The 25,507-nt window shown below is 43.7% G+C and overlaps 1 protein-coding gene across 4 annotated transcripts in view; it reads left to right on the top strand.

Moving 5' to 3' along the window:
• Nucleotides 1–17,088, top strand: part of PPM1M (protein phosphatase, Mg2+/Mn2+ dependent 1M) — a 271,057-nt gene extending 253,969 nt beyond the window's left edge. For all 4 annotated transcript variants that reach the window (XM_069206604.1, XM_069206603.1, XM_069206602.1 and 1 more), the window contains 2 exons: nucleotides 8,719–8,867; nucleotides 16,463–17,088. In XM_069206604.1, the coding sequence (XP_069062705.1) occupies nucleotides 8,719–8,867; nucleotides 16,463–16,613 (300 nt within the window). In that variant the 3' untranslated portion in view covers nucleotides 16,614–17,088. The remainder of the gene's footprint in view (nucleotides 1–8,718; nucleotides 8,868–16,462) is intronic.
• Nucleotides 17,089–25,507: the final 8,419 nt, after the last annotated feature.

Genomic DNA, 25,507 nt, shown 5'->3' with positions numbered 1-25,507 from the left:
AACCATAAACTTGCATCTTGGTACCGCAAAACTGTACAATTGTTGCGGTCAGAACCCACTTCTCTCCTCTAAAAAGTATTCCATTGCACGAACAGGAATGAGAGCAACTCAAAGAAGAGTCATAGGACCAACTGAAATTTGATACTACCAATATTTACTGTAAGAAGTGCGTTCCATGGGCATACTTGTGCTTCTCTTTGTTGTCCTGATAAGATATGTATCCTGACAAGAGAGTTTCCATCCTTCACTGCAAATAAATACTTCAAAAAATCCTTCAGTAACGTATACTTTGAAGCACTACAATACTCTCTCTCTTGAATGAGGTTTTGTATTTTGGATAACCATAACATGGTCAATCTATACAGGTCCCAGTCTTGTCGCTCACCTGCCTTGATGGAACGCTGCAAAGGCACCCTAAACTTAATTGTTAAAGTAATAGCTTGCTTTATGGATTACTTTAATAGAGTCTATCCCTGCAAATCTTTAGCCTATCCCTCACCAGCCCTTTCAAGATTATACAGCACTTTTAGCTTGGCTGCTGTATCCACGTCACACAATAATTTTCCACTGAACCTACAGAACAACTAAAAAGTGCCCATTAAGGTGTACTGCGTGCATGCTGTCTCATACTCTTCTTTCCACCATCACAATATTAAGCAGTATGAGTGTATACTAAACAGAAACACCATTCTGATCACTCGGAACAATAAAATGCTTCCCACAAAGCTTTCATAGAAACACAACATCCTTCCAACCAAGCATCCCCCCATTGGCCAGTTTGCTAGCCATCTGATAATGCACTTTAGCACCTCATTACAAAGCTCTATACAAATGCAATTACAATGCTTACCTTGTATTTTATTGCAAATCCATTTTAAACATTTGCAAGTTCTATTTGCTCAGTACAAAAGAAGGAGAAAGGGTGGAGACCAGTGATAAATATAAGAGAGCTGAATAAGGTTTTGGTATACCGACATTTCGAGCAGTTGGGAATCTGTCTTTTAAGGGACATTTTGGAGGAAGGGAACTGGTTGATGAAGATGGACTTAAAATATGCTTTTATCACAGTACAGATTGTGGAGGAAAGTGTTCCTTTCTTGCAGTTCAGAAGGACAGTTCATCTTTATCAGTCCACAGAATGTCCTTTTGGACCTGCAACTCTATCTTTGTGTTTTATGAAGGTCTGGAGGCCGGAGATAGGCAGAGAAGAGTGAAGTTGATTGTTTATGTGCATGGCATTCTTATAATGTTTCAGAATGCCAGCCACTCAGGGAATACTTAATCTTGGTAAACATATGTTGGAACAAAGCATGTTGCTTGCGGGGAGGGCAGTGGGACTGAGAAAAGATAATACTATGAGAGGAAGTACAGTGATGTTGAAGAAATTTAGAGGCATGGAATTTTGTTTTGGAGACAATGCAAGATTGGCAGCTTGTCTAAGAGAGTAGAAAACAGGCACCACATAGAAACTGGAGGAGAGAGTTCAGCACATAACATTGTTTAGAGATGAGAATGCCCATTTGCGTGAAAGAGTTTTGAAAGAGCATGAACGAGATGCTCAGTGTTGTTATGTGTGGACGGTGTGTCTGCAGTGCGATACAAATTACCTGGGCAAAAGCAAGTTGAAGCAGTTACTAGAAATAACAAAGAATATTTGGTATTACTGGTACTTAAGAGATTTCAGCAATTGGAATTTGAATCCACTACTATTTCAGAGAGTCCAGGAGGTCTGTGGGCCTCTTGAGATAAATCTTGTTGTGTTCAGGTTGCTATTAAAGGTAGTGCCCAGATCCAAGCACATTGGGGGGAAGACACTTTTACAGGATTGGAGCAAAGGCATGCATTATGCTTTTCCTCCATTCATGATGATTCAGAGGATATGGATGACATTGAGGCAGTAAGTGTGTTGAGTGGAGGTGGTGACACCATTCTGGATGTCACAGCCATGTTTTTCAGGTTTGACGGAGTTGGTGCAGGAGGAGAGATTTTTAATCAGGGCAGGCAAATGGCTTTTAAGAGGTGTAGATGGGGAATAACATATAAGAGAATGGGGATCCTGAAACTTCTTCCTTAGAGGATATCTGTGGATTTAAGCAGTTTGAGGGATTTTCAGAGGAGTCTTTAGGTATTTTGAAGGAGTCATGTGCTCCAAGGCATTAGGATGGGCATGGAGAGTGTGGACACGTTGGTGCTTGAGAAGGAATTTGAATCCTCTTCAGGGTTCTTTGGTAAATTTGGTTAATTTTCGATCTGAGTTATATAATACCAGATAGAGTTATAAAACTGTGAAATGTTATGGGTCCACCCACTGTAACAGTCGGTCATTCTTTGATAGAAACATGTTGATAAATAAGAACAGTTGTGTTTGCAGGGTGGTTAAAATCATGATATTAAAACAGTCAAGTGGAACTAGGTACACTTCCTTATGGAATGGGGGTAGGTTTTTTTTATTTGTTCGTTTCTTGGCCATGTAATACATGTTTGAGTTTCTGTCAAATTAATTTGAAATTGACAACTTTGTTGTGTTTCCTGTATTTTCGATTGTAGATGAGTAGCAGGTTTTGCAGTCCGGATGTGGTTTTGTTTCAGATTCTTAGAAGAGAAAAAACTATGAATGATTTTTTTCCCCTGAAGTTTGATGAGAACCAAGACTTTTGTGGTTGCACGCATGCAATAATATAAATAAGAAGGATGAAGAAGTATAGACAACCAATGAGGAGCAATGGTTAACTTCATAAGTGAAACAGATAAAGTTTTGATGTCAATAACAATAGCAGGATGGAATAAAAGAGTAGTGAAGGACGTATTAGTGCTGTAGAGGACTTATGATCAACAGCATTAATACCAGCAACAGCCAAGTAGATGCATGGACAATGTTTAGTGCTGACCTGCTAACACACGATGTAATCGGGAAATCAGTCCTACCTACGTCACAATGTCGGCCAACAACCATTTTGGCTAAATGAATTGCCCTGAGAAAAGAGATAAAGAAAGCCAGCAGACGTCTGAGAATGGGAACTCAGCAGTCTTTCCTTTGGGAAAGAGTAAGAGTGCTAAAGAAACAGTACCAGAAACAACTTTGAGAGCACAGGTGAGCCTGCAACGAGGCATTCTGGACAAGGCTAATATTCAATGCCAGGCCGACAATTTCCAGGAAATTCTGTGAAACAGTAAATGGTCTTAGTAGACCGGCAAATGTGATAAGCAATTCAAGCATACCAGAACCACTATGGGTCTCTCACCTTGTTGACGTTTTTCACAATCGACAAAGTTCCAACCAACCCTCTTACTGTCACGTCCAACGACCAGCCCAGCCAAGGCAAAGAGAATGAGTACTACTGGCTGTCCCATGAAGTCGTTCATCATTCACCTTGATAGAGCGCCAGGGCCAAATGGCATCCCATAGGCTATTTTCAAAGAAGATCCTGAGTAGTGCTCAGTCACGCTATCTGCAATATACAAAGAGGTTGAGTTAAGCCACATCATAATAGAGATATAGCGTATCTTTATCATAAATCTGGTATTTAAAAGAAGTGACAGGGCCAACCCTGCCAATTGCAGGCTCATCACACTCCTGGACTCTGAAGCAAAGTACTATGCCTCCCTCTTAATAGCCGACCTGACTGACGTGTCAGACTCAAACAAGGTGATCCTGTTAAACCAATCAGGTTTCAAGAAAGGCATAGGTGCAACGACAAACTTCCTATCAACCTCTTTCATAATTGAACAAAATAAAAGGACAAAGAAGAAATTGTACCTCTGCTTTGGAGACTTTCAATCTGCTTTTGATTTTGTCAACCGGGGGATACTCTGGAACAAGTTAAGAAAATGGGGAATCTCCCAAAAGATGCTTCGAGCAATAGAACAGCTTTACTCAGATACTTGATTTCAAGTGAAAATCATAGACAGCAGTAGAATATCTAGGAAGATACCAACTAATAAAGGGCTTAAGCAGTGATGTTTCTCGCTCCTTACCTCTTGAACCTATTTATGGCAGACCTTTCAATAGCCTTGGACCAAGTTAACTCCCACCCCCCACAGCTCGTTCCACTCCGCCTTTCTCATCTGTTCTACGAAGAGGACATTGTGCTATTCAGCATGACAAAAGTGTGCTTACAAAGATTAGTAAACACATTGACCTTTTATGTTAATACTAATCACCTAGAGGTAAACACTACAAAAAAAACAAAAAACAGTTACCATCTGTAGCCAACCGGGGCAGGCAGTCACAATGTTTCTGAATGACACCAACTTGGAAGTGGTAGGATGTTACAAGTGCTTGGGATTTTATCTGGACTTAAAATGCTAATTTTCCCACCAGAAACAACATGTGGTGGAGATTGGGAGTGCTCTATTCCATGCTCTCAACACGTTAACTAAAAAACTGGATAGCCCCTCTTTTTGGCCGCTATTAGCAGTCATCTTTGACAAGCTAGTTCTAACGGTCACATATGGAGGTGGAGCCATGAGTTTGCAAGATGCTGTTTTACTGAACAAACTGCAGTCTAACCTTACAGGTGAACATTTTCTCTGCTCAAAAGTCATCTCCAGCACAAATCCTACTTGAGTTGGGAAAGCAAGACCTGGGTAGAAGATCCACTACAATAAAATGCAGGTACAAAATAAGGCAAACACAAGACGTTCTATTAAATAACGCTCTATGGTCGGCCCTACAAAGTGACCAGCAATCGGCCTACCACAAATACTTGGAAAATTCCATCAGTTGGATTTAACAGAATTACAGGGTGCAAACACATCATAGGACGTGTTTAAAAGGGTGATAAACAAAGCAGTAAAAGTTCAAACGAGTCTGGCAGACAAAAATAAACTCTGTTCTCGATCCCATGCCTGGATGGTGATAAAAAGTTATGCCACTTTGAAACTTGTGCCATATCCAGGCATCCCCTTCCCAGCACACATAAAAGCACAGGTTATTGGCCTGGCTTTTTGGCTAATTACCAGCATTGGCTCGTCGACCAGCCTGGGACAATAGTGGACCCACAGAATGCAGACTTTGTAAAGCCACAAATGAGGATTTTATCGATCTAGTCTGTATATGTCCTAAATTGCACAGCCTCTGATCACTATTATTAAAAAAAAGACTTAATGACAGAGGCATTTGTTCATGTAGAGAAGCTATAATAGCGAGCCTGATGACCCGCAATTAAACTGTAAACTTGTGACTGTTAGAAATGACGTCTCTGGTTGGCAGTCCGTTTGTACTCTGTCCAAGGAGGGGCCCTCACTCTAGTTGAGGGTAAGGAAAATACACAGCTCAGATAACCCCTGATCACCTCCTTGGTAGTCTGGGACAAGCAGTCAGGATTATCACATAGGCAGTGTGTAAAGTATTTGTACCGACACAAACGGTAACACAGTGAAAACACCACAAAAGCACTTAACACCAGTTTAGGCAAATAGCCAATATTTATCTGCATAAAACCGACCAAAATGACAAAAATGCAACATACACAAAGTTATGACTTTTCAAAGATTAAACTTAAATATAGCGCTTAGAAACACAAATGCTTCAATTTGGTGTTATCACGGCATCGTGACAGAGTTGTTCCCAACAATCTGATGCCAATGGCACTGGTCATGGAGTCGCACAGACCCCCAGGTACAGTTCCTTTTCAAAGTGAAGAAACAAGGCGGTGCATGGAGTCAGGGAAGCGAGGCATCGCTGAATCTGTTGCAGTGTCGGTTCCGGTGCTGCAGAGCAGTGGAGCGGAGCGGAGGCATCGGTGCAAAGCGTTTGGTCCTTGATAGGTGATGAGGCAGCGGCGGTGCGAAGCATCAGGTCCTTATGCTCCAGTGGGGTCGATGTCCGGTCAGACAACCTCATTGGTCGCAGTCACGCCACGAGGCTACAGGCATCACAGCAGAGTTGGATGTCACGGATGTCAGTGACACAGCACTTGGGACTCACAAAGTCACGGGACGTCAGCAGGGCTGCGGTGGTGTCAGTCCTGCAATGTCAGTTGGTGTCGTCACACTCCAGCGGGGACCCCAGCTTCGGTTGTAGGCAGTGCCACAGGGTCAGGCAGCGGCATCAGTCTGGGTGTCGTCCGGCATCAGTGCACTTGGTTTTTCTTGGTTTTCAACCAGCTTTCACTCCCAAAGCCTCAGAAACTTGAATTTGCACCACCTGGCGAGCTAGCGTCCACAGCAAGTTAACTCCAGAGGCTGTTAGGTGAAGTCATTGCTGTCCTTGAGACTTCTTAACAGGAGACAAGCTCCGTCCAAGCCCTTGGAGAAACTTCACAAGCAGGAAACACCGCAAAGTCCAGTCTTTGCCCTCTTTAAGCCAGAATCAGCAACTGCAAGCCACCCCGGCAAAGCACACACAGCAAAGGGGCAGTACTCCTCCTCCAGCTCTTCAGCTCTTCTCCTTGGCAGAGGTTCCTCTTGTTCCAAAAGTGTTCTAAAAGTCTTGGGTTTTGCGTCCACTACTTATACCTATTTCTGCCTTTGAAGTAGGCCACCTTCAAAGGAAAGTCTCTGTTTACAAGATCCTGCCTTGCACAGGCCTGGCCACAGACACACACCAGGGGGTTGGAGACTGCATTGTGTGAGGACAGGCACAGCCCGTTCAGGTGCAGGTGTCAGCTCCTCCCTCCCCAGTGTAACCCAGGAGACTCATCAGGATACGCAGAACACTCTCCAGCTCCCTTTGTGTCACTGTATAGATGGAATTCACAAACAGCCCAACTGTCAGTCTGACTCAGACGTGGATTCAACAGGCAGACCGAGGCACAGAACTGTTAAGCAAGAAAAAGCCCACTTTCTAAAAGTGCCATTTTCAAACTGACAATCTATAAACCAACTTTAACCAAAAGATGTATTTTTAAATTGTGAATGCAGAGACCCCAAACTCCAAATCTCTTGCTGCTCTGAATGGGAAACTGTACTTAAAAGATATTTAAAGGCAGTTCCCATGTTAACCTATGGGAGAGATATGCCTTGCAGTAGTAAAAAACAAATTTGGCAGTATTTCACTATCAGGACATATAAAACACACCAGTACCCGTAGTACCTTAGGGGTGCCTTACATGTACAAAAAGGGAAGGTTTGGAACTGCCAAGTTGGTACACTTGCCAGGTCGAATTGGCAGTTTAAAACTGCACACAGACACTGCAGTGGGAGCTCTGAGCCATGTTTACAGGGCTACCCGTGGGTGGCACCATCAGTGCTACAGGCCCACTAGTAGCATTTGATTTACAGGCCCTGGGCACCTCAAGTGCACTCTACTAGGGACTTATTAGTAAATCAACTATGGCAATCAAGGAAAAGCCATCTACCAATACAATCTACACAGAGAGCACTTGCACTTTAGCACTGGTCAGTAGTAAAGTGCCCAGAGTGCCAGAACCAGCACAAAAAAAACGAAGTTCAGCACACAGTCAAAAATATAGGAAGCAGAGGCAAAAAGACAGGGGAAACCACACCAAGAATGGCAGGTCTAACAGTGACATTCCTGATAATGGCTCCCATCTGACATATACTTAAGCAATTATACTGTTACAAGACAATTATCTCTGGTGGGTGAAGGGATTGAAGCCAGCAGTCCGAATGAACTGTGGGGGTAGTTTCCCTCTTAACTCGAAGTGTAATTGGTTCTTAGCACTGTCTGTTTTTAGCTATTATCTAATAAGGAAGATAGTCTATATGTTTACAATGCACAGTCACACCTTCCTTTTCATTGTTTTCTTATTTAATAGATGGAAGTTTAAAAAATAATAGAAATATTTGATTTTGATTTGAGTAGTGAATGAGTCTGCAGTGATTTGTCAAGATTCAAAGCCCATTCAGACTCCAGCATGGCTGTACAAAAAATACACATTTGTAATCATCTTCTAGACGTTCTTCTAAATGTTCCTTTTCCAAGATGCATCTGATGGTGTAATTTTTTATCTTGTCATAAAATGGGAGTCTTAGAAGAAAGTAAGCAAGATCCTTGCGTTACCAAGATATGCAGTTTGGTGGTGTTGATCGATGACTCTTTTTGAGTTGAGGTGAATGATTCTGCTTCTGGCTAAGGTGAAGAGCCTCCTGTCCCCGAAATGTGTAAGTTTTACCAAGTACACTTGTGTTTGGGGTGTATTGTCAAATAGTCTTGCGTGCCTGACTGGCCCAAAGTTCTCAAGTTTAACCATTTTTTTGGACACTCTTAGGGCATCGAATAGTCTATTCACAGTCAGACTTATTTTTTATATAGACATAAGCCTGAAACCTGGATTGTGAGGGCTAGGCCTATGCAGTTTGCTTCTTTTTCCAACTAATGGCAACTGTTGACATTAGACAAACTTATAGAGTTTAGAGTTATCCTTCCTTAAAACTTCCAGAAGGAAGGTACAGAGAGCTATTGCCATTGTAGAGTAGGCAGAGAACACAACCACTCCACTGCCATCCTCCATCAATGTGCCTCTTTGTTAATTTGATAACAAGTATTTTAACCAAGTTTTCAAATGGGGTCTGATTGACAAGAGTCAGGACTCCTCCATGACAGTGCCATAATGCCCTGCTCTGCCACTGTTTTGTTCTGGCGCCAGAAAATAGGTGCCAATACTTTGTCTATTAATGCAGACAATCAAGACTGTAGCCTTGAATCTTTAAGTGCGGAGTTCGGTCATATCGAATTGTAAATGTGTTTTTGACTTGGGTCATGTATATACAGGTTTTTGCTAATGGTCAAACTGCTATTTCCATATTCTGCAGGTGAAGGTGCTGGATCTTTCTGCAATGGATTTTCTGGAAGATGATGTCCTTATCATGGCTACCGATGGACTTTGGGATGTGCTTTGCAATGAGGAGGTGGCTCGGATCACTAGGAGCTTTCTGAATGATAATAGAGTAGACCCCTCCCGGTAAGGAGCTCTCTTTCCCACGGACTGTAATATGGTTCGATATGCAATGTTGCTGAATCACCTGTGGCCACAGTTCATAATTTGACTGCATTGTCCTATGAGACCCTCGACTATTTATCACTGAAGAGTCATTCTTCTTTTTTTGTCATGTTTCATAATTGATAGAGGTCTGTATTCTATAAAGCTTCATTCTCTCTACTCTTAGTGCCATTTCTCATTTACATTTTTAAGTTCCTATGAAGTGCGTAACTCTCTTATCCCCCATCGCTGCTTATCAACGAGTAGGCTTCACTGTGATTTGTCTCTGTGCTTTCGCAAGATTCAACACTAGTTTTCCCTTGACTCATCATGGTGTGCTCTTACGTATGATTCATCCCCCCATGTTTTCCCAAAGCTCATCATATGAGAAGCTAGCTTGTTGAATCATCCTACAGTTCAAAGCTTTGCAGTTCATTGTTTTGTGAGCTTTTTTTCAGTTCCTAGTCCATTGCATTACTCTGTCACACATTTAATCTGTGTGAGATCCTCTGATATCTCTTTTTTTTAAATAAACTTTGTTCATTAGTATTTTCCAGAGACTTACAACTCTTGGATAGGAGTAGTAATACCTGTTACATGGTATATGCGAAAGTTCAGACATTTCAGCTGGTACCATTCACTATTACAATTATATCATGACCCTTCCGGGTGTACTGATGGCATCCAGTATATTCAGTTCATCAATTTGCAGTCGCATAATCTTGCAACACCTACCCTGCTTTAGTTAGTAGACATTCGCTATTGTCCTTAATATTACCATTTAAACCATTAACACAACTAACTAGAACATTTAACAATGCGCTGGAGGGACAAATCCATGTTGTGGTGTAGTTGGGGTATTCAAGGTTAGTGGAGCTATCTGATTTGGAAGGTCAGTATCCCTGTCGTGATCCCTCCTCCTCTCCACTAGAGGAGTGGGGGGGTGTCTCCCGACCGGTCACAGACACCATCCATGGTTTACCAGTTCAGGCAGTAAATATGTTGTGGCGTCAAAACAGTGGTCCCTGCCCACCTACCTCTGGTAGTTGACACATCGAGTACTCTCTGTTGTGTGACATGTTACATCACATCCCCCATTCTCCATCAAGTGGGGGTGTAGCCCACCACTAGCAGGCCGCGCCCTCGCCGGTTTCTAGGTCCCCACCTACCTCCCATCTCTGTGTTTCCCATGCCTCCAGTACCTCAGCCCATAAGGGAGCAATAGGACGTGCACGCACCCCCCAAGCCTCCTCCCTTCGCAGCGTGTGTAGTTCAGCTTGATCCCAAGCTGATACATCTTGACTCCAGTCTACCAGGGCCGGGCCCGTAGGTGATTTCCAGACCATGGCAATCCGACACCTGAGGAGTACTAGGGCTAGGTCCAAGAACCTGCTGCCAACTCTCTTAGAGGCGGGTCTAGAGTGTAGCCCCATCAGGCAGAGGGAAGGATCCAGCTCTAAATGCATCCCGAGGACCCTCTCCAAAGCCTCTAGTGCCCCCCGCCAGCACTGCTGTATCCCGGGGCACCTCCATGTCATGTGATCAAAGTCTGAATCTACAGCCTTGCACCTGGGGAGGTCCCTGGGTTTGCCGCCATATATTACCCTAAGTCTGTGTGGAGTGAGATATGTTCTGTGTATACAATTATATTGGATGTAACGGAGACGTGTGTTACGCGACACCCTACTGGGGTATGTCGGCACCTTTTGCCGCTCTGTGTCTGTCATCTCTTGCCCAGCGTCCCTTCCCATTCCACTCTTAGCGTTTGCAGAGACTTCAGGGTATTCTCGCTATGGGCCCTGTAGAGCCTGGAAACCAGATGGGTATCCTCTCCTGTTGTCAATAAGAGTTGGAGTATTTTTGCATTTCTGGCTCTGCGTTCACTGTAAGCCATAGCATGCATGCGCCAGTGTCTGGTATAAGAGGAATTGTCCCCCCCCCGGGACTCCACTCTCCTCAGCCAAAGCCGTGAATGGACGCAGGACCCCTTCCCGGAAACAATCCCCCAAAGTCGTCACCCCTGCCCGGATCCAGGTCCTCATCTGGCTTCTTGATAAAGTGCGATTCGGTGTCCCCAAGGGCATCTCCGTCAGTTGTATTTCAGGGGAATAGGCAACAGTCACTCCTGTACGTCTCAGACACCGTCTCCAGCAAGACAGGGCCACTGTCAGCATGACATTTCGTGCTGGTAGGGTGATCCGAGGGCTGAGCATCCGCGCCAGCAACAGATCTCCTCCGACGTCGCCCCAGGATGTGGTCGAATCTAGCCGGCTCCCCCCGGGAACCATGTAGCGACCCACTGAAGCTGGCTCGACAGGTAGTATAATTCAAAATCCAGTACTCCCAGTCCACCTCCATTGGTGGGGCGGCAGAGAGTGGACAGAGATGTTCGCTGTTGGCCCCTGTCCCACAGGAGCTCCCTGAGGAGTGCATTTAATTCTTTAAACCAGCTCACTGGTATATTCACTGGGAGATTAATGAAGTAGTACAAAAGGTGGGGCAGCATAATCATTTTGGATAATGACATTCGGGCCATCATGGAAAGCCTAAGAGAGCACCAGAACACCACGCATGATCTTAAGGACCGAAGAATTTTACCTAGGTTGCTGCCTCTGAGGTCTTGCACGTCAGGGAACACTTGTATTCCCAAGTATTTGAATGTGCGGGGGGACCATGTAATATTGGTAGGGCAGGAGGAGGGGCGTTCCACACCCGCGACCAGTGGAAAGACGCAAGTTTTTCCCCTGTTCGCTCTGAGGCCCGACGGATCACCAGATTCCTCAAGTAAATGGAGCACCCAAGGGATCCGTGATGCGCCATCCCACAGATAAATTAGCAGCTCATCCGCATAGAGCGAGATGACATGGTCCACAGAGCCCCATTGCACCCCCTTACCGTGCCCCTCCATTCGGTACCGAGCCGCTAGAGGCTCAAGGGCGAGCGCGAACTGTAAGGGTGAGAGAGGGCATCCCTGTCTGGTGCCCCAAAATATGGGATAGGCGTCTGAAACGGTCCTGCCAGTTCGCACCCTCGCCATTGGGAGGCAGTACAGTAATTCTATCCATCACACCCATTTATCCCCCAGGCCCATCCGAATCATTACCGCCTGCAGATAATCCCAATTTAGTGAGTCGAACGCCTTCTCAAGATCAACAGGAGTACAGCACTGGGGTGTTGATCGTAGTGTGGTAGGTGTAAAAGTGAAAATAGTCATGTAAGATTTAGGGAGGTGTTGCGCGCAGGTATGAAACTGTTTTGGTCTTCGTGTATGAGGTGGGGGACATGCGGGAGCAGCCAGTTAGCCATAGCCTTATTCAGGATCTTGAAATTACAATTCAACATTGACAGGGGTCTGAAGTCGGTCACTGAGGCCTCGCGTGATTTGGTCTTGGGCAAGGGGACCACCAGTGCCTTCCTCAATGTCGCAGGGAGTATGCCCCTTTCATATGCCTCTGTGTAAAGCTCAACCAATAGGGGTGCAAGGATGTCTGCGTATGATTTATAAAACTCCATAGGGAGTCCGTCCGTGCCTGGAGTTTTGCCCGCTGCCAATTGTGAAATAGCGGTCTTTACCTCTTCCAAAATTATTGGTTCACCCAGGGGGTTCCTGTCCATCAGTGCTAGAGTTCTCAGTGGAATAGACTGTAAGTGATGCCCCGGTGATTGTGGCAAGTCTTCGTCAGGCTGTCCATAAAGGGTCATGTAGTATGTTTTAAATGCTTCGTTTATATATGACGGCACGTGCACATGACCCCCATCCGTCCCGCGGATACTCGTGATCGGAGTGCCCTCCCCACTGGAGCGTACCAGCCATGATATCATTCTACCAGTTTTACCCGTATATTCTGCATGCAAGGACGCCAGGTACTTCTGGTAATTATGACAGCGCAACCTTTCCTAGGTCTGATTAAATGACTCTTTTGTTTTAAGGAGTCGTTGTCCCTCCTGATCCTCGCCCTGTTCATTGTCTCCATCATGTATTTCCTTCTCCAGGCGGTTTAGTTCAAGCTCAAGTGTTCGGCTGATCCCTACTTACTGTCCCTGTGTCGCTACTTTGAAGGTCTCCTATTCTATGTGTCGTGATGCAGTGGATCCCTTGTTAATGCTAACATGTTCCAGCAGATGGGACCTAAGAGCATCTCTATAAACTGAGGGGGTCATTACGACCCTGTCGGTCAGAGACCGCCAGGGCTAAAGTGGCGTCCGTACCACAACAGGCTGGTGGTACGGAGACCCATATTATGACCGCGGCGGTAGCGCCGCGGTCGCACCGCCTGGGCCGGCGGTTTCCCGCCGTTTTAGCCCCGGCGGTGATAATCCGCCAGGGCAGCGCTGCAAGCAGCGCTGCCCTGGGGATTATGACTCCCCTACCGCCAGCCTGTTTCTGGCGGTTTGCACCACCAGGAAGAGGCTGGCGGTAAGGGGAGTCCTGGGGCCCCTGCACTGCCCATGCCACTGGCATGGGCAGTGCAGGGGCCCCCTAACAGGGCCCCGTGCAGCCTTTCACTGTCTGCATAGCAGACAGTGAAAAGCGTGACGGGTGCTACTGCACCCGTCGCACGGCCGCAACACCGCCGGCTCCATTAGGAGCCGGCTCCTATGTTGCGGCCGCATCCCCGCTGGGCCGGCAGGCGTAAACTAGGTTTGCGCCCGCCGGCCCAGCGGGGATGTTGTAATGGGCACCGCGGGAGTGCTGCCGCATGGCGGTTAGAGCTTGGCGGGTGGCGGTAGCCGCCCGCCAATGTTGTAATAACCCCCTGAGTCCTCTAATGCCATAGGCTGAAGTCTCCATGTCGGGATGGGTGGCCTAACTCTGGCACAGCACTAGGTAAGTAGGCACGGGCTGTTGTCTGACAGGGTTAGACCTAAATATTCGGAGTGGATGATCTTGGGGCTAATGGTTCCAGTACACAGCACCCGTCTATTCTAGTATGCAGTTGGTGGAGGCCCGAGTAGTATGAGTAGTCTTTATCCCGAGGGTGCTGAACCCGCCATACATCCTCCAGCCCCCAGTGTGATACCCACTCGTTCAGGCCCTTCGTTGTCTTATGTGCTGTCGCTCCAGGCAGGGGGGCAAGGGAGCGGTCCATTACAGTGTCCAGTACACAGTTGAAATCCCTGCAAAGCAATAGCTGTCCTCCCGAAAGTTTAGCTAAACATCCCAGTAGGGTCCGCAAAAAAGGGATCTGCTCCTGGTTGGAGGCATACACACAGCCCAGTATGACATGTCGACAGTGCAGCCTGCCCTCTACCAGTACGTATCGACCTTCCTGGTCTGATCTATGGACAGGACCCTAACCCTCACCCATATCATTGCGCCCTGTGCAAATGCCAAGTAGGTGTTGGCAAATATCTGCCCCCTCCATCTGTGTCGCAGCCTGTCCACCTATGGTGTAGTAATGTGTGTTTCTTGAAGTAATGCTATATGTATCCCCCTTCTTTTTAAGTATGCCAGGATCTTGTGGCACTTAATAATAGTCCCCATCCCTCAGATGTTCCATGTTACTAGCTTGTAGTCCGCCATCTGAGGGAGTCAAAATCGGAGATGGACACCCATTCTCCCCAATAGCGGTAGTCCATTATCTCCTCTGTTCAGTCCTCAACTACCAGTGTCAGCCTTGATTCAACAATATCTAACCTCCTACGCGCAGCAAAAACATTCAACAACATCCATAAACCCCAATCCCCAGGGCAATACTGCAACCATTGGTTGCCCAGTGTATGTAAAGTGCCCAGTGTTTTGTCTCGCACAGCATATGCCTTCTGTTACAATCTTCAGGCCTGAAATTCCCTGTAGGTCACCAGTTTCTGGATCAGTTGGGTATGCCTTTAACTTGGATAGGTTTGCTACCAACCCAGAGCATAATCCAAAGATTGAGAGGATTTGGATTGCCAACTCTCCAGATTCTTCAGGCTGTTAACATTGATCAGAAGATCACCTGCATATAATGATACTCTGTCCATTACTCCAGGGGCCAACTCAAAGCATTGCATCAAGGCAGTCTCGTTTGGTTCAATTAGTAGTAATGGAGAACAAAAGCGGGCCCAGAATGTGAGGTCACTTCGTAATTTTTTTCAGGTAGGAGCTTATGCTTCCTATTCAGTGTTTTCTTTTGCCACATATACATACCACTGGTACTTGAAACCTTGTGGTATAATCCTCCTGCCTGAAATCTCCTGTAGGTCGACAGTTTTGGGATCAGTTGGGTATACCTTTAACTGGGGTAGCTTTGCTGCCAACGCAGAGTATAAACTGAAGACTAGGAGCATTTGGATTGCCAACTCTCCAGATTTTTGGGGCTGTTAAGATAAATCAGAAGATCACCTGCATTTAATCATACTTATTCCATTACCCCGGGGCCATCTCAAAGCCTCGCATCAAGGCAATCCCATTTGGTTCAATCACCATTGCGCACATTATAGATGAGTGGGCACCCCTGATGTGTAACTATTTCTGTAGGGAATGGCTCTGTTGCATACCCATATACTGTGACACTATCCAGTAAATTGGTATATAAGAGCCATGTGTAATGTTGAAATCTGGGTCCTGTGTTTTTTTCTCCAGGATCGCAAATATATAGTCCCAGCCCACAGAATTGAATGCCTTTTCGAAGTCCACCAGCAGCAGAGTCAAAAGCCATTATGCAGTCTGTTTGTGTTATGCCCAATTTATCTACCAGGCTTGAAACCACAAGGGTCCAGGTGTACTATAAATCTAATGGCTTTCACACGTCATGTAGCTAGGACCATGGTAATGATTTTAGCTTCAGTATTCGCGAGTGAGATGGGAGGATTTAATATACAGAGGTCTGGTTGTGCACCTGGTTTATGACTCACTACTTGTAGGACATGGGAAAGTTCATTGACTACTAGTACTTTGTCAAGCTTTGCTTTAAGAGGTGGTATGGTAAAGCACACACATCACTGTTAGCTTGACATCTAATGACAGTCTAGATCAAAGACCCGTGTAGGACAGCCCATACCCACAAAACTCTTATGTTAGATTGAACTTCCTTATTTCCTTCCATCCTTCTATCCTTTCTTCCATCCTCACTCCTCCCTACCTCCCTCCTTCCTTTTTTTGTTTTTTCTTCCTTCCCTCCCTCGCCTCTCTCCCATTCTCTCTCACTTAGCCTTAAATCAAGAATTAAAATGTATGAATAATCCAGTGCTGGGTAAAAATTACTTATCTGTAAATACAGATCTCCAGCATTAGTATTTTTCATATACTCCCATTTGCCCCAATAGGAGGTTTTTATTAATACCTTTCATCCTTAATAGTGTGAAAATCTGAGCGTTTATGGCCTGTTGTGGTTAAAGCCAAATTGTCTGTTTCGCAGTTCAAACAATGTGGTGGATGGGGTGCACAAATATTCTGTTATGAGTGCATTATGGTACTGGTGCTCTAACATTTATACTGAGGATTCCTATCCTAATGACAGGGAATAAATCAATTGTGAATCTGTGAATCAAAGCACCATAAGCAACCTCACCCGAATCCCACACCTAATAATGTATTTCCCTTATTTGTCCTCCACCAAATTGACGCCCAGTTTTGTACTTTCTTTCTCTTGCAGGTTTTCAGAGTTAGCAGCCCGTTTGGTACATCTGGCAAGAGGAAGCTTCAGTGAACAACAGTGGATTTTGGACAATAATTCCCCTGCTTCTTATGATGACATCTCAGTGTTTGTTATTCCACTTTTGAGGCACAGAGGCCATGACACCTAAAGACAACAGAACCAAGCTGGTGCTCTAGCCTGCCTTGGAATTGATGCTGTCTAGGGTGCAGAATCTGAAGAGGAGACTTCTCGAGGACTCTATTAGTACCCCCATGGTCAGGCATGCATCTCTCCCAGCATTTATGTAACTAGTACCTTGAGACAGGAAGATATGTGGTTCTTTACAGCCAGAGACCTTTGGACTGCTTGCTCCTCCTTAAAGAAAGGAATCTACTGCCTTCCTCATTTGGAGGACAATAGTGCCAAAGAATCCTCTTCATTGCACCTCTGCTGGCTGGAGCTGTTTGTTATGGGTACTTTTTGCCAGAAGCACACTTAGAGAATGGACTACTGAAAGGGAATAAGGGAGGTATGGGTAAGGACGTAGAGGTCGCAGGTCTGTGCGATAAGCTTAGAGGGAGTAAAGGGCCTGTTTATTTAAGTTTTTAATTGTGAGAGAAGTCAATTAAATATGAGTACTGAAACGTTTGCTTTAGACTCTATATGGAAGATGCCTTAGAGCAAAATACTAATAGAGGTGTTTCAAACAGACATGTAGGGAAGTAGGGAGGAAACTTAGTCAAGTGCAAAACGAAGCAAGCTAAATCTGGCTCTGACTATTCGACCCTTTCATCCGCAGGTGCCTTGGTTCACCCATGTACGTAAATTAAGCAAGATATTTTTTATACAGCCCTCTTGTGAAAGTCTCTGTCCTGGAATTCACATTTGAATGTTCTCTCTACCTGATACTCAAAACTACAAGATTCCCAAGTCACCTTGTACTTCAGACAAAGATTTTTCTCCTATCCAGAAATTGGACTTGTATGTACAGGAAGCAGGCCAGATAGGAAAAAGACCTCTTGTATCACCTGCCATAAATTATACTCTGGAGCAGGAGATACCATCTAATATTATTAGTGTTGTAATAGTGACCACATCAGAGAAGATTACATTAATGGCCATCATATGCAAGATTACTACCAACGATCAGACTTAGTTGCCAGCAGTAATGTAAAAAAAAGGCTTTGTTGATACCGAATGCCTCTGCATGAGTAATACTTAACACCCACAGCTGCAGTGCCTACAGCACCAAAGTTATAACACAAAGTCTCCAGAATTTCACGTGATTTATCACTCAAATAGCAACTTTAAATATAGTTTGGAAAATCAGCCTCTGTTCTGAAAATATTAGTTATGGGTTCTGAAAATAAACACATTTTTGTCTCAAATATACACTCACAATTTTGGTATACTTTTATTAATTTTACCAAAGAAAAACTTATAAATTTAATAGGCTGGCCTGCACATAGGAGAGCTCCTTACAGATAACTGGAGAGCTAACAGTAGCTCTCAAGTTACTCGTTGAAATGCCCTGCTCCAGAGGTTTCAGGTTGCCGCTTATCCTTCAGTTTCTCGAAGTGTCTTTACCCCTGCCTGCACCCTTGACTGAGGCATGGTTCTCAACAGATCAGCACTTTCATAATGTGATTTAAATAATTGTCTGCTTAATTTAAGCGTTTCTTCTGTGGAGGCCACAATTAATAGATAAGCATTGGCAAAGCAAATAGGCCTGTAGCATATGCACACAATGACAAACTATGCTGGCGCCCATGCATAGTCATACACCCATGGTAAAATGCAGATGCAATACTGAACACACCCCAGAGTATAAACTGCCCCCTTCCTTAATAAACAAAATGCCATGCATCACTCTCCAATAATGTAAACTACAGTCCTCATAGCAGAACATACTGTTCAAATGCACCCTACTGCTGTACAATTAATGGATGAAAAATAGCGAGTCTTCTTCTAAACTGGTGTAATTCTGAGCCGATCTAGCCAAAAAGTTCAGCAATTGATGGAGGGTGAGTCATCTTATAGGCCTTTGCCATGTAGTGAGTACTTGAGGAGGTGTCTGGATCAGACCCCATTCAGGCACCTAATATAATGTATTACAGTAATGATGGTACCAGTGAGGTGGGCTTCAACCTGCCATCCACTGGGACAGATGTTGGTGACTATCAGCCCTGCAGAACACCAATGGTCTGGGCACTTCTGCAGAGGTGAATCTAGAATGTTTTCGAGCCTTCCACTGAAAAAGTCACCTTATTCACAGCTATCTTGCACAAGGCTGTGAAGACCATTGAGCTACTATTGTCTGTAGCAGAGAACAAGACTGAGCATCTCCCAGATATTCTGCAGTTGGCCTACCTCTGAAATAGATGAGATGTTGTTCCCCCTTCAATGAGGCATTCAGACCCCCTTCCCCCTGGTTGTTTGCGACAAACCAGCCTTTGCACTGTTTCTGGTCCTCACAGTCTTGTCAGGGTAGCCTTTGCTGTTTGTCTCTATAGTTTTTTGCTTTCTGAAAAGGATTAATACATTTGTTTCCCTTTCACCTTTTCTTATGATTCAGTGTGACCTAAATTAGGTGCTCACATTACTGATCTGTTCACCATTTGACCCATGCACAGTTGTCCTTTTAGATTCCTGTCTCTAAAGGATGGCTTTCTGTTCACCTTCAAAAGTGTTGCCTGTTTCGCCTCCTCCTATTATATTTTTTCAAGACTAATTTGTCCTGTGGACTAAGGCATCCTTCCATCCTAAAGTGGTCACTCTTTTTTGCGTGGGCCAGGGGATCAACTTGCTGACATTCTACCCACCTACTCATCCCACCCCCTTGCCCTCCCCCCCTCCCAGCTGTACATAAGAGTTTCAGGACAATGACCAACTTTTCCTGGGTTATGATGGCTCAAGAAGGACACGGCTAATCAGCAGTGGAAATTGCCCCACTGGGTTGTCCCTTGTATGAATCTGCTATTTCCTTTCCAAGAAGGATCCTCCAAAGGTCATCTTGTCCCATTCCACTAGGACAAAGACCACCTCTTCTGAACTTTTCTGGGGTGTTCCCTTGGTAGGTATCTGCTGTGCTGAAACATGGGCTTCAGTCCAGACATACACCAGGCATTATTGTCTCGATTTTGAAGTCTGCAGAGATTGATATTTTATCAAATCTGTGTTGCAGGACTTCTTGGTTTCATAACCAACTCAGACCCAGTACCTGGGAGGTACAGCTTGGGTACTGATTCAAGAGGTGAGGATTCAGAAGATAGAAGTATCCATCAAAAGAATGCATATTAGATACCTTCATGACTCCAGATTTGGAGACCCTCAGTCTAGTGCAGTCCAAAGCCAGTCATCTTGCCACAGCTTCCATGGACAGTCTGTTAATGGTGGGTCATCTCTGACGGCAGGCTGCGGATGCTAGTGCCCAGAACATGGAATCATGAAGAATCCTATAGTGTTGCAGATAATCAACACAAACTGTTAGACTGGACTGCCCTAATCCAGAGCACTAATGCGTCCTGCTCCACTTCCTCATGTTTTATCTTGTCTAGTACCACCCACAACACCTTGGTCCGCTCCACTGCGACTGCCATGTGTGACTGTTACAGGATGATATGTCAGCAGCCACGCGCAGGCAGATAGAGCATGTTTAGTTATATATGACCTACTTTTTACAAGATGTCATATTGTGCAGGCAGTGTCAGTGAATTTACCTAATACAGCCCTTTTTGGGTGTCATGTTGGCAGGCTATCATCTCTTCTGCCAGACAGTATTATTGCTGCATGTGAAATACAATTATAATGCTCAATTATATGCATGAGAATATGCTGTCACTGTGTGCCAGCTGATTCTCAGATTGATTTGTTATGCTCACGTCTGATTTGTGAGACTTCAGGTCTCTGCAAAGGAGTTTTATATACAAATTAAGTGGTTCCTCAAACAAAGAAGTCAGTTTTCTGTATCATGCACAGCATGAATCCCTAGTGAGAACGTTTTGATTTTCCCTTACTTCCTGTTGTGTATAGGGAACATTTTTAAAAATGATTTAATTCAAACAAAGGTTGGTACAAATATTTGTAAATTAAATATTAATGTATTTTAATTGTGTGTGTGTGTGTGTATATATGTATATATATATATTTTTATGTGGATCAAAATAAAAAAAATACAGCACTATTAACTTCATTTGTTATTAAATATTTAATTAATTTAAATATATTCAGTTAAGTAAACAATTTTTTTAAACTTAAATTAAAACATAAAAAATGAATCCTCACCTCAAGTAAAACAATATATATTATCACAGATTATTAATTACTAAAAGTGCTGTACAACAGTAATTTAATTATATTTTTATAAAAAGATAGTGTTATATTACTTTTTTAAATCAAAAAAGGTTATTAAATATTAAAATAATTTCATCTATTTTAGAGTTAAATAATAAATATAGTTTATTTTATTTTTTACAGTAAATTATATTTATTTATATGTTTAACTCTTAAATCATTTAATTTAACATCATTTCCATTATGGGGGTTTATTTTAAGTCCCTTCGTCTGGTATTTCCTATCAGAGGGTGGTACACTACCTGTGGTTGGCCCTGTGTGGCGCTGGACTTACTTCAGCTCTGAGCTGGAGTAATTTACTACTGTTTTGGGTCCCTTTTCGGTTGTTGTATGTTTAGAAATGCCGTTTGAGAATAGCAACGGACTTACTTTTTGTGAGTGGGTGCAGGTCGCTATCTAAACCCCTTCTTAATCCTTGGCAAACTGCGCCTTCCTCCTCTCTAAACCCCTCCCATTTTGTAGTAAGTATGACCCCTTTTTCAGCCACTCCTCACTGGTCCCTCCCAAATTTGGTACTAGGTAGAAAGCTTACATGTGTAAGGATCATCCGACAGAAAAGGTGGAGAGGTGGAGACTTAGGGCCTGATTCCAACCCTGGCGGGCGGCGGTAGCCGTCCACCAGGTGGGAACCGGCATTTGGCCGCCATGCGGCCAAAATACCGCTTCCCGCATTCTGACATTCCCGCTGGGCCGGCGGGCGCTAACCAAGTTAGCGCCGGCCAGCCCAGCGAGAATGGGGGCCGCAACACAGGAGCCGGCTCCGAATGGAGGTACTCTCTTAATGAACTACATGAGAGTGCCACCCAATCTTTTACAACAGTGGGTTATGTTAAAGGTGCTACTTGTGTTCTGGACATCGAGGCGAGGTACGTGACTTTTGCACTGCTTCAGCCTAGGTGCAGTGACTACAGGGCTCTGCTTACTTACGTGTGGCTCGAAGGGGGTTCCACTCAAAACTTCCCCTTCCCATGTTGTACAGCTTGTGCTTGTCTTGAATGTGTTCTATTGATCTTCATCACATGCCTCACACATCCTCTCCACTAAAATCTGTGGTGAATGATCTCCATTATGAATAACCTTTCCAGGTCTAAAGGACCTCGTGTAGATTTGTCTTTTAAAGTGCATGCTGATGAGGCAGACATATCAATGGACTCTCCTCTTGCTGCTGACCCCTGGAGGAAATAATGAGGATGATTGTTGATGGTAACAAGTCGCTCGGGAACAAAATTAACTCCCTTAATAACAATATCAATACAGTCAGAGAGAAACTATCCAAAGTCCCAGAGAGAAATATAGAACTCAAAAGAATAGCCTCCGGGAAGGGTGTTAACGTGAGAGAAATCTAAGCCTGAAAGAAGTCAAATTGCTGCGTGATAATGCAAAAATTATTGGATTGGGACTCATGTATCAGGTGGTTTCAAAGAATGAATCAGGGAACACTTGTGGATGTACCACATCACTACACTGGGCAGGGCCCACACCTCACTGCCAGCAAATAGTAGAGTTGGCCTATATCCAATTGGCATATTTGAATTATGTGTAGGTCCCTAATAAAGTGGCATCACTGGTGCTCAAGACTTGTAAATTAAATGCTACTGATGCCCCTCCTCCATCTAAGTAGTCCTTTAAACATGTATCAGGCCTGCCATTGCAGCCTTTGTGTGTGCAGTTTTAAACTGCCACATCGACCTAGTAAAATAAACCTTTTGCCAGGCCCAAACACGTCATCGCTAGAGTAGGCCCTGGACAGCCCTAAGAGCCAGGAGCTGTGTATTTATAAAAAGCAGGACATGTACTTTTAAGTGTTACATATCCTGGTAGTGCACACCTTTATCGTAGCAATTTATAAAAATTGTGACAATAACACCATTTAAAAACCGGATGCTAAAAAAAGACAAAATCACTAAATATTAAAAGAATAAGAAAAGTGCCTACAAGTTGAATTTATATTAAGCGGCGCTGATTCTTATAGATACATCAACGACAAGCTTAGCCCACTACTATGCAGGAATAGTGTGACTATTCATGGCATCTTGCAAAATGTTTGCAAATTTCCTAAACCAGCAAGGTCCTTGAGTCAATTAGTCCTCAGGCAGTAAACCCAGACCTCTTTACAAGTGCATAATCCATGTTTTAAAAACATTGAACTCAATAAAGTGTGTTGTGCATCTAAAAAATAATGGGCAGCAACATAGTAGATGCAGCATTGATTCTCGCCTATAATCACAAAATCTATATTGGTGATGATTTGATTGTTCGTCCAATTTGTTCGATTTTCTAAAATACGTGAAGTCATTACCCTAAGATATAAGACTGAGCTACTGAAACATTTCAAACATAAGCAACTACCCAATCAAGCCAATAGGAAGTATACAGGTCCATGCGAATTGCCTATTGGTGATGTAAGAGGCATTCAGACTCTACTTTCCCTGGAGAACACAGACAATAGTGATGTTGTACCTACTTGCGATGACAATCTAGTAGATTTGGGAATTACTACCCCAGCAATCTGTAACAGTGGCTTTAAACCGCACTCTAGGTACACACCAATTCTTCCATCTGATAATTCAATTGATGTATTTTACAAACTAGTAACTAAAGATCTCTACCAATTGGAAACTCAATATTCTCTTGGACGTAAAACATGGTCACACAATTTGAGCCCACAGGAGCACGAGGCTTTGTGTTCCCTTGACCTAAATAAAGACTTGGTAATAAAAGAGGCTGATAAAGGTGGCAATATCGTCATTATGAACCGCAAGGATTACATTGGGGAGATAGATAGGCAACTTCTAGATCAAACGGCCTACTGTAAACTCTATAGCAGCCCCATTGATAGGATCACCAAAGACATAGAGACCAAACTGGGTTTTTGGCGAGACAGAGGTCTCTTAACAGATCTGGAATACAAATATCTCTACATCCTACGCCCAGTTTTCTGTGTATCTACACTCTCCCTAAAATACATAAACCAGCAGTTTTTCCACCTTATAGACCTATAATTTCTGGCATTAATTCTCTTACCGAAAAACTTTCTGAATTCATAGATCTCCCTTTACAACCTTTTGTTTGCAACCTACCTTCATACATTAAAGACACTACACATCTCCTCAGTCTCATTGCTGATTATGAATGGACTGAAGGACACATCCTAGCCACACTTGATGTTACCTCTCTTTATACCTGCATACCCAAAATATAAGGTATGGCTGCGATACAATATTTTTGGGACAAGAGAGAAGCAATCTTTTTACAACATTCTAATATGCTTATTGATCTGATTAATCTGGTCATGGATAACAATGTCTTCCTACATGAAGGGTCTTGGTACACACAAAAACAAGGAGTTGCCATGGGGGCCAAATTTTCACCTTCTTTTGCTAACATATTTATGGGAATATTACGAACATCATCATATGTGGAGCAAAGGCCCTCCAAGACTTTCGCAGCATATTCTATATTGGGGCCGGTATATTGATGATGTTCTCCTTTTTGGTCTGGTGACTCTACTACATTAGAGCTGTTTATTTAGTATTTGAATGGCAACTGCTACAACATGCACTTTACCAGCAACTACAGCACAGAGAGTGTAGATTTTTTAGACCTGACACTGTACACCAAAGGGAACCGCATCTATTCTAAGCTATACAGAAAGCCAACGGCTTCAAACTCGATTTTACACGCCAGTAATGCACATCCATATTCACAAATCAAAGCCATCACCTTTGGGGAAGCGGTCAGAATCAGACGCAACTGTCAAGAGGATCAAGAATTCTCAGAGCAGCTAGAATCACTAGAGCAACGTTTTCTAAATAGAGGTTTATCCAAGAAGCTGTTGAGCATAACACATGAAAGAATAACAAAAACAAATAGAGCATCTTTATTTGTTAAAAAAGTACATAAACAGGTCGAAAAAAATAAATTATTACCTTTCATCACAACCTATATATATTGTGCCAGTTCAGATGTGTTTAAGATCCTCAAGAACAACTGCCACATACTATTATCAGACGAGACCCTTAGGAAAGGTCTCAGAAACAAAACAAACATGATTCATCGCAGGGGACGCACTTTGAGGGACCAGTTGTGCCACAGTTTTTTACCAACAGCAACACACAAAAGTTGGTTACCCTCACTACCCTTGGGCTTTTACAAATGCGGTCACTGCAATATATGCGATTTAGCTTGAGATAAAACAAAGGATTTCTGCTACAATACCAATAAGAGACATACCATCAAACATTTTATGAACTGTAACACCAAGTTCATAGTATATTGCATTATTTGTACCTGTAAAAAATGTATGCTGGTAGTACCATCAGACCATTCAAAGAAAGAATACAGGAGCACATCAGGGCAATTAGAAACAACAACACGGACTATCCCTTTGCGGTACATTATAACTTGTAACATCAGCTACAAGAAAGACTAGACATACACACACATGGCATCGCTACTGTGGGCAGCTGCACAAGGGGGGGGGGGCAACAAGACTCTCCGGCTCAGACAACTTGAAGGTAGATGGGTTATTTGATTACGTGCAGTTGAGGAAGGTCTTAATTCAGACAAAGACCTACATGTTTTTCTGTAGGTACATTAACCCACTCAGAATTGTCACCATTATTGCAAAAACATTTTCTTCATCACCTATACAAGGTTTGCTCTGTTACAACTTGGTATATTGTATGTTGTGTCTCTGTGGCCTTCCAA

This window comes from Pleurodeles waltl, chromosome 9 (assembly GCF_031143425.1).
Source record: "Pleurodeles waltl isolate 20211129_DDA chromosome 9, aPleWal1.hap1.20221129, whole genome shotgun sequence".
NCBI lineage: Eukaryota > Metazoa > Chordata > Amphibia > Caudata > Salamandridae > Pleurodeles > Pleurodeles waltl.
Note: the sequence above shows the minus strand (reverse complement) of the source record. Positions and strands in the feature narration are given on the sequence as shown.